The sequence below is a fragment of the Galeopterus variegatus genome, unplaced genomic scaffold (genome assembly GCF_000696425.1).
Source record: "Galeopterus variegatus unplaced genomic scaffold, G_variegatus-3.0.2 Scaffold656, whole genome shotgun sequence".
NCBI lineage: Eukaryota > Metazoa > Chordata > Mammalia > Dermoptera > Cynocephalidae > Galeopterus > Galeopterus variegatus.
Genome location: NW_007726767.1, coordinates 121,182 through 130,629, shown reverse-complemented (window position 1 = coordinate 130,629; position 9,448 = coordinate 121,182). Strand labels below are relative to the sequence as shown.

The following is a 9,448-nucleotide window of genomic DNA, read 5'->3' as shown; positions in this document are numbered from 1 at the left end:
TACAGATTAGACTTAAAAACCAGAGAGCTCTGGAGGTGAGGAAAGGGCTAAATGAGACTAGATCCTGAAAAGCTTTTTGTAAACCACTTGTCCTCTGTGCTGCGGCCACTCCTGCTCCAGTGGTCTCTGCCTGCAGGGGTGAGCTCTGAGCACAGACGAGACACTCTGTTGCAAATGCTGCAATACTTGGCTATTCAGCAGAAGCTTGCTGCTGTTCCTCAGCAAAGAAGTGAGCAATGCACGTGGTCACTCGAGATCCCAGGCAAAGGAAAAGTGGCTCCCTTTAGATTGTTCTCCTACCTCCTTGCTACTCAGAAGTGATTCCTGGACCAGCAGCAGCAGCAGCAAGCCCTGGGAGCCTGTTAGAACTGCAGACTGTCAGGCCCCACCCAGACCTACAGAGTCAGCATCTGCACTTTGACAAGATCCCCAGGGGATTCCTATGCACTGTACAATTTGAGCAGCACTGCACCAGGTTCCTTTTTTCTAGAGCAACTTTCCTACATTGCTGGACAAAAGGTATGTGATCCAGCAACTTCTCCCACCTAAAATGCAGACAACAAGCAATGCAGCCTCTCTGCTTCCCCCAGGGACCTTCAAAGAGACAATTCAATAACCAGAAGGTTATGCAATAAATCTCCTTGCATTTTAGGACAAATGCTCAGGCTTCTCAAGAAAGGAGACAGATATAAGTACACAAAAAGCAAAGTAGCTTGGGGCTTTCGCTTAGGCCCCCCAGGCATTGCTGCTCTAAGGCTGAAATGACCCTGAGTGATTTAACAAAAAATTCTTTTATATTCATTATTTCCAGACTGCTAAAGGACAGACAGTTGGACAATACATTTCAGATATTCTCATAAAAATGTTAAGAAAAGTCCTTGTATACAAAAGTCATCTGAAAAGTTAATTTATGTGCAACAATACCTCCTTCCCCTAACACTACCAGATACATGAGGTTGTCCTGTATCTCCTGACCACCCCCTTCCCCTAGTCCCCTTTCCCCAGCCGCACTGAGTATTTTTGGAGGTTCCTGCTGGTGGTTGATAAAACACACAGGAGTCAAGGTCTTTTTTAGAATTTTGTTTGTTTGTTTGTTTTTAAAGAAACTGCATACATCATCAGAGACAAACAATAATTTAAATACCATGCAGTTTCTGTATGTACAAAACCTCGGCCATAGAGATCCAGTTTAATTTGTATTCTATTTACATTGTCTTCCTCACACAGCCCGTCATCTGTGAGATTAGAACCCGGGAGAGCACGGGACTGACGGTCACCACACTCACTCCTATACAAAGACAAACTATGTACAGACACCTGGGAAGCAACTGGAGAAAGCAACCAGTTTGGGGATGAACAGACAAATGGGAAGAAAGTCATTTAAGGTGACCTTTGCCCACTGGCTGTGTACAGGAAGAGCCTGGAATTCCATTCATCAAAGCAACACACCACGATTTTCATCCGGCAATTATAAATATGCACATATTCATAAGCGGGAGAAAAATAAATTCAGACCTTTTCATTACATTTACCATCACATTGTTTGGTTTCTCTAACCTGACATAAAGGCTAAAGTTTTTAAAGTTTTACAGGACCCTGAGGGCCTTTGGAAATGACTATATCAGCAATTTTGAAAAAGCAAGTAGGCTCATGGCAGTTTTTTCTGTCATTGACGGGGTTAGGGTGGGGTTTGGGGCAACGTCTAATTTTGAGGGGGAAACATTTGAGACATTTAATATTTTTCCTCGTACGCTAATCCAAATGACAAAATGCTCAAATTGGAATTTATATACACAAACTGATTTGAAAACAGCTTTTTCAGAAAAGTGATGCATTATAAACCATCTAGCCTACCTGTTCTTTCCCCCACCAATTACTGTTGAATCGTCATCTTGGAAGGTAACACAAATTGCTTCAATTGTCATATTAATGTGGCAAAAGGAAATCTGGCTAGATCTCTACAAAGTCCTCAAGGTTTTCAGAAAGGAAAGACAGCAGCGGGCCCATCCTGCAGACCACGGAGGTTGCTGAGCCCGTGTAACAGCCACTTAAAACGGGTGTGTACTAGCCCATCCCAAAGGTATGTAACCTTTTAGTGGCATGGGAGGCACACCCCTAATTCTAAGCAGGTGACTTCTAGAAGAGGTGCCCTGCAGGAAGAGAGGTGGAAATGGTGTTCCACGTCTCTGTGCACAAAGTGGACTGCAACTTGAGGGCACTTTAGGTGGAAAACTGGGGCAGCTGGCTGGCTGCAGGCAGATGGATTTGGGCCCCATGTTCCCAGGGACTCTGAAGGACCCAAGGACCCAGGCCAGCAGAGATGCCACGGGCCTTTGGAGGAGGAGGCCCGTCCATGGGACGAGTTCCCTTAGGACCTGCTCCTGGCCAGGGCACCATGTGCCGCCTGAAGCACAGCTGCCAGTTAGAGAAGCTCAGACTCAAAGCCTGGCCAGGCAGGTATTTCCGCCTGGAACCCGTGCCGGCCTGCCCGCTGCAGAGAAGTTCAATGAAAGAGTCCTAGGTCTCTCGTCATACCACTTGCACATTCAAGAGTCAGTAAGCCTTTCGGGAAGACTGTGTTTACGGCCACGTGAAAACCCCGACTACATTTTCCCTGAACAGTACCTCTCCCTACAGCAGGAATGATTCAGATTCAGCATTCAAAGAAAAAAAAAGCATCTAGGGATGGCATCCTCATAGGCCAGGCAGAGGTGGGCTCACTCCAGGGGGTGCAAGGTAAACGGCCTAAAGAGCTGCCCTGAGCTCTCCCCAAAGTATGTGGCTCCTCGGTGAGTGCTGGCCACGGAGCCGTTAACGCCTGCACAAAATTCCTGGTCTTGCTCATGGGCATGTGGCCTAGGAGTAGCTTGCTCCCACATGGGTCGCGGTGGGGACTGGTTAACTCTGGGAAGGCCAAATGGCATCTTTCTAAATCCTGGGTGTGCGTGGTGGAGAGAGCGCCATCACCTAGAAAGATCGTGGTAACTGGACCACTGCAGAAGGCTAGGCAGGGCTCTGCCACTGAGGGCCTGCGAGCTCTGTTAGGAAGGAAAACACAAAAGCTGCAGGGGACCGCTGGGGATCCCTGTTAGGGTTTAGGAGTATGTCTCCCTCATTGCACACCCTGCCTACCCACGGTGTCCCTGTCAATAGAGCATTGCCTCCCTGCAGTCCCAGTGTGGAGGGTAGTTAGAAACCCATCTCCAGTCACCCTCACCAGCATCATGAGAGAGGAAGGATTCCCTCTGGATAAATGGGAACAGGAAGGTACACTGTAAGTAGGCATGGCTGGTGCTTATCCGATTCTGGCACATGCCAACTCTGGGGCTTATCCATAGAAACTCTTCAGTGCAAAGAAAGAGGAGCAGAAAGCCACTGAGTGGATCTGGAGTGCCAGTCCCTCAGTGGCCAGAAAGCCAGCCTTACAGGGATGGTTTCTGGCCTGCATGCATTGGTCCTGTGCTTGGAAGCCACTGACTTCCAAGCCACACAATCACAGGGCGTGGGGAAAATGAAGAGTGTCACAGCCACACAGAGTTACCCCAGTCTTTATGCCCTGGGTAGGGTCCCTGCTCATGTGCATGAACACCATGGAGCACCTTAGCAGTGGCTGTGTGTGTCGGTCACCTGTGACATTTGGCTTTCTGGGCATAGATGGGCCAATTAATTTGAACTGAGCAGATGACAACTTTCCCCTCCTAAACCAGAGCTTCTTGGAAGGCAGCTCAGCTCAGGCTGAGGGGTGGGATGGGTGCTCAGTGCCAGCCTCCCGAGCCCAGAACACACACTCTCTTAGGGCCAACAGCCTCTGCCAGCAAAGGGCCCTTCCTTTTGCTCCCTGCGTGGATGAGAGTTGGAGGGAAGGACAGGATGGGGGCAACTGAGAAGTGCTCCCTCCCTCTCAGCATCACCCTCCCAGAGGGTCCCCAAACAAGATGCCACCTCTGGAGCCACTGCCTCCGGCCAGGTCTACAAGGCCAGCCAGGTCACAAGCTTGGCACAGTCTCCCTGGCCAAACCCACCACCTCGGCTTTCTTTGGGCTTAGGTGACAGACACTCATGAGGAAGAGGTTTGCTGGAGACTAAATGAACATGGTGCCTGTCGGGAAGTCTTCAGCCAGGGTCCTGCCGGGGGTGTCACACGTCTCAGCATTGGAAGTGGTGCCAGCAGCTCGACTGCAGAGCGGTCCCCATCGCATGTTCACATATAGAATCCTGATTGTGTTTCCTTTTATTTTTCATCTTCTTTTTAAAAAAGGCAGTTCAGAAGGTTTACATCGTAATGGGGAAGTGAATAAATACCAGCACTTATGGTTCTTATAAATTTATGGTTTGAAGACAGCATAGCACTCAAGAGGAATTCCACTGTTAAGGTCGGTGAAACCTAGGGAAACAAATAATTCAGTCAAGACCCAGGGGGCTGCCAAAGGTGTTGGATTTGACAATCCTACCTTCCCATCCTCAGATTTCTTGTCCCTGACCGCGACAGGAAGGCATAAACCTCCCACCCCACAGGAGCTCCCTCTGTCAAGTGCTCCAGCTCCACCGACTTTACCTCTGGTTTTGGAGCAGTTTAATCGGCAGCTCCTGGGGGCCCCGGCCCATGCCATCAGCCTGGCTTCAGCAGCAGCAGGAAAATCAATCTTTGTCACAGAGTCCAGGCAGTATATACTCACTGAGTCATGTTTCTCTAAATGCTCACCAAAGGACACCGAGTCATAAGACTTAAGTCAATGGCTCTAAAACTAACTAGCCATGTGACCTTATATAACCCCCTTAATTGCTTCATACCTCAGTTTCTCTAAATATCATCACATAGGACTGTCTGGGAGAATGGAAGTCCCTTGTGGATTTGTTATTTTGCCCAAAATACTGGTCGTAAATTAGCAATAATCTTTTCTCCTCATCTTAAGTTTTCATAAAAACCCACTTTGGGCTTGATGGTAATCTGGCACTTATCAGGTCTTTAGTTTAAACGAAATTAAAGACCAGGCTTTCAGAAAGCTGCTTTGAGCCTGGGCCTCTAATGTTCCTTGCCCTGGGTTCAGTAACCTAGAGTGGCATCTCACACTGACCTTCTCTTATCTTCTCCCATGGCACCCACCAAACTACTGTGACCCCGAAGCAGACAGGAGAGTTTCATCTGGAAGTAAACACTGTAATTTGGTGGGGGCGGGGGGGTGAAAGGGGGACGGGAAACAAACCCTCTTGATACAAACCTTGTTAAGTGTCTACTCAATTCATGAACCTCCATTTCAGTGCTTTTAAATTCATTGAGCTCCTTTCGAATGGCAGCCTGGAATGAAGACAGGCCCGTAAGCACACGTGAGTGGGGGACGGAAACGTGCTCCCTTTTTGTTCATTTCTAACAATATTTTTTTTCTTCAGTGAAGCCATACAAGTGCATAACACGAATTCTTTCATTGGAAGGAAAAAAAAAAGTCACCCGAGATCTCTTTTAGAACTTTCTAAGATTTCCCCCCTCCCTAAATCTAAATTGCAAATAATGACAGCATATTGCCCAGAGTGTCTCCTTCCTCCTGGTCTCACAGAGCCATCCATCAATAGTGCGCACACCGGCCCGCTCCTGGGCTCCCAAGCACACACTGAAATGTCAACCTCTCATCTGCCTCAGATGAACACACTAAGTTAGTTCAGAACAGGCACAGCGATGCCTCAAAATGGAAACTTGCAGTAAAGGTGGGCTAAATTCCTCAACCAAAGTGAGGGGACACGCAACGGCCGGCTCCCTCCTCTCCCCCTTTGGTTTATAAAGCCTTTGCTCTTTCACAGCTTCATAGACTCTGAGGTGATCTATTTCACCATACAGGACATGTTTTGAGTAACCTCACCTACTCTGAAATAACCCTGAATGGCCTCATCCTTCTCAGCCTGCAGAAGTGGCCGCAGCTGAGGGGGAGCACTGGGGGTCAGGCAGCAGGGAACAGCTGGGGTCGGAGACCACCTTGCCTCCTCCTCGGGGTGGAAACTGTAAACACATGCCCTGTTGCACAGATCTGCCTATCCTGGATATCAGCTTTGATGGGAATACCAAGGCACCAAGAGTTTGAGGATGGAGAAGTCTTCAGGGAGGATGACATTGGCTTTCCACAGGACAGGAAGGCTCCCTCGGGTCTAAGGGCCTGGTTATTAGCTTTGGGGAGGAGGACACCGTTTCCTGGTCTTCCATCCCCAATAGCCACAGAGGAACTAGATATATTTTCCACCTGAGAGCAGCTCAGAACTTTAGCAGCGTGCAGTGGAGGCATCTCGCGCTTTGCTTTTGCTGCTACCCTCATCCTTGCAAGCACACTGCAGCCACGTGTGAACAGAACAAGAGCGAAAGCCCCTTTCCCTGTGCACATTAAGAGGACACCCTTCCTGTGGGACTGGGCTTGTCTGTCCTGTGCATGGTGGTGCCAGTTCCTGGGCTACTCACCATGAATTCCCGCACAGGGAAGAGATGAATGCAATGTTTACAGGGGAGGGAGTGGAGCTCCATGCATGGGGATCCGTGGGGCTGACGCACCATGGGAGAGGTCGTTTCTGGGAGAAGTCTATCTGCCTCTGGCCACTTTGGTCCCACCTAAGAGCAGCAACTTCCCTGCACTTGTGTCTCCTGCAACCCCTTGATCCAGGGCTGGTGACAGTTCAGCCAGTCTGGGTTGTAGATGACTTCCTCCTATGTCACATGTAAGGAAACCACTTGCCCCTGGAATGAACAGGCAAAGGCAGGGCTCTTTAGGAGAAGGCCCCCCAGTCTCTACTGTCACTCACACATTGGGCATAATCATTATTTTAGACTATTTTTATTTATTTATTTATTTGTCTTTTTTTTTTTTTTTCGTGACCGGCAACGGATCGCAACCCTCAGTGTCGCGCCCGCACCGGACCGGGACCGGCAACGGGATCGCAACCCTTGGTGTTGCTCCCGCACCTCGCTCAGCCAGTGAGCGGCCGGTCTGTATGTGGGATCCGAACCCTCGGCAGGAGCGCCGCCGCGCTTCCCAAGCGGTGCACTGTAGCAGTGCACCACCAGGCTGGCCCCTAGACTATTTTTAAAGAGGCCCATCGCCCTCCTGTTCTTCACGGTGACTGGACCAGAATCAGAAAGGATGACCAGACAGAGGTCCATTTTGCTATCTGGTCTAATGGACGACAAGCACGACTTACCGTCCGCACTCCCGCATTCCCTACAAAATGCACTCAACTTCAGTCATTATCCCTCTTTACGGGTTCCACATCGATGAGGCTCTAGCATAGTGAGTGTGTTTTGTGATGTCTCTGATGTGTGCCCTATTTCTCCCACTAGGTAATGAGAACGGCAAACGGCGACTTTGGCCTCTCCTGGTTTTGCAAATACCCTGCTGGGTGCACAGATGGCTGTTTGGGGGCTGGCATTTGGGACCTGCTCTGTGCCTGGACCAGTGCTGTCCTGTTTCTCTGGGCACAGCCTCCCGCACTGCCGTTCCCGCACTGCCGTTCCCGCACTGCGAAGCGGGCACAGTATCATGTGGCTGCGCCTCCTCTGCTTCTGTGGCCTCTCTGCAGGTTCCCTGCAGCCCTTGGGGAAGGCGTTGAGCAAGTGGCACTGTGGATGGCTGCCTCCCAGTGCTGCACGGTGACACTGCAGCCGGTCTCCCCACAGAAGGCCCTGCCTCTCGGGGCCTCCCTAGCCCCCCATGCCCTGCTTACTTTGTCAGCAGCGGTGAGGCGGGTCCACGGCTTGTCTGCCCTGCGGTCGTAGTCCTGCGCGTCTGCCACCTCCACATAGTCACTGAAGCGGATGAGGATCTTCCTTTCCCGAAGCTCTTCCACCGTGGGCCTTTGACTGAGCTGGGAGGAGGGAGAGCAATGGACCCCGTCACCCAAAGGGTGCAATCCACCTCACACCCAAGTGAGGAGCATGGCCGAGGCAGGGGTCAGGGCTCCCCACCCCTGGAGCTGGGCTTCATGACCCCCTATGATACCTCCAGGCTTACCCAGGTGGACGGCCAGTCTCGCTTCATAACATTGCTGGGTCTTGGTCTTTATAAGAAGCGTGTCCTTCTGTGTGGCTGTGGGTGCCTGTTGTGGACTTCCTGTCTGTCCTACTCCCAGCCAGTGATGGGAACCTTATACAACAATTGCGTCTTACTTTGAATTTGTGAGTCCACATCTGTGTGTCACATTTAGTGCTCTCTGCAAGAGGGGTTTGTAATACCCATTTTTTTGTGTGTGTTTTAGACACAAGAAAGTGTGTGCCAACAATGTGCCAACTCTGGGATGGGAGTGGATTGATTCATGAGGTCAGTGCAAATGCTGCCGCTGGTCTCCTCAAGAGGTTCAAGTGACAGGTTAGCAGCAAACATAAGGCCACATTTACTTCCAAGGAAGACTTGGGATTGGCCTTTGGATGGCTCTGCAGTGAAGGACTGCGGGGATGCGGATAGAAACAAGTAAAAGGAGAATTCATATTTTTTTAGCCATCTCCTGATGTTACCCACAAGCACCCTTCCTTTGTGCTTTAACAACATAAGGCTGACATTTCTATTATCTCTTCCTGTCACCAGGTTTATTTCTTCTGGAGCAACACGGTTGCTCTCTTTAGGATGCTGTCAGTTCACGTTCAACCAATGTTATTTAAAAGCAATTTTTCCTCCAAGCCCTCAACTATGTTTAATTCTATTTATAGAAGATAGGATCTTAACACTCAGGCCTATAAAACAAACACACAAAAGCGAGTCCAAACCACCCTGGCTGTTTTGACTTTATCACGCAGCTACCAGACACCCTTGGCTGGTGCTGGAATGTTCCAACTTGCAGCTACACTGGCAGAGCATAATTAGATGATTCTCTATTGGTATTAAATAGAGTGATGCGGGTACCGCTAGGCTCCAGACAGGACTGAGGCTGGCCTGTGGCTCCCTCTTGGCCAGTACTGGGGAGATCTGGGGATCAGAGGCTTAGTGGGCTGTGGCAATGACCCACTTGCCTAGACTGCATGTAGCTCCCCCTCCAAGTGGTTCCTGCCTGTCCTGAGACCTTGGTTTTCCTGGGATAGGACATTTTGGCATTAACACTGGCTTGTTGCAGGAAACCACAGGTTTCCCAGGCTGTATGGCTGGGGTCACTGTAAACAAAAATGGTGGTCATTCTGGTTCCAAAATGTGAGTGTAGGGAAATTTTGTACTATAATTAAAAAACATAAAAATATGTTTACTGTATTTACCCGACATAAATGGATTCCTATTTGAAATTCCCAATTTGTGTTCCTCAGCACCAGCAGGGTTTTGGACAAATCGTATTATTTTCTAAGTGTGCCATGACACGAGAAAGGTTGTTAAGCTCTGACTTTGGAATTTATCTTCCTGAAAATCATGACCTGGATTTTACGAATAACCTGTCTATGGCAGAATCTGGAGTGAACAGAAAACTACATATCAGCAGTGCAGGTCGGGGCCTGTTT

General features: G+C 49.5%; 1 protein-coding gene across 1 annotated transcript in view; it reads right to left on the bottom strand.

Annotated features, from left to right (window-relative positions):
- Positions 1-1,065: 1,065 nt before the first annotated feature.
- Positions 1,066-9,448, bottom strand: part of PHACTR1 (phosphatase and actin regulator 1) — a gene marked incomplete at its 5' end in the record, with an annotated part of 116,541 nt that continues 108,158 nt past the window's right edge. Inside the window, 3 exons of the mRNA XM_008571043.1 lie at positions 1,066-4,384; positions 5,220-5,296; positions 7,696-7,836. Coding sequence (XP_008569265.1) covers positions 4,369-4,384; positions 5,220-5,296; positions 7,696-7,836 — 234 coding nt within the window. The remainder of the gene's footprint in view (positions 4,385-5,219; positions 5,297-7,695; positions 7,837-9,448) is intronic.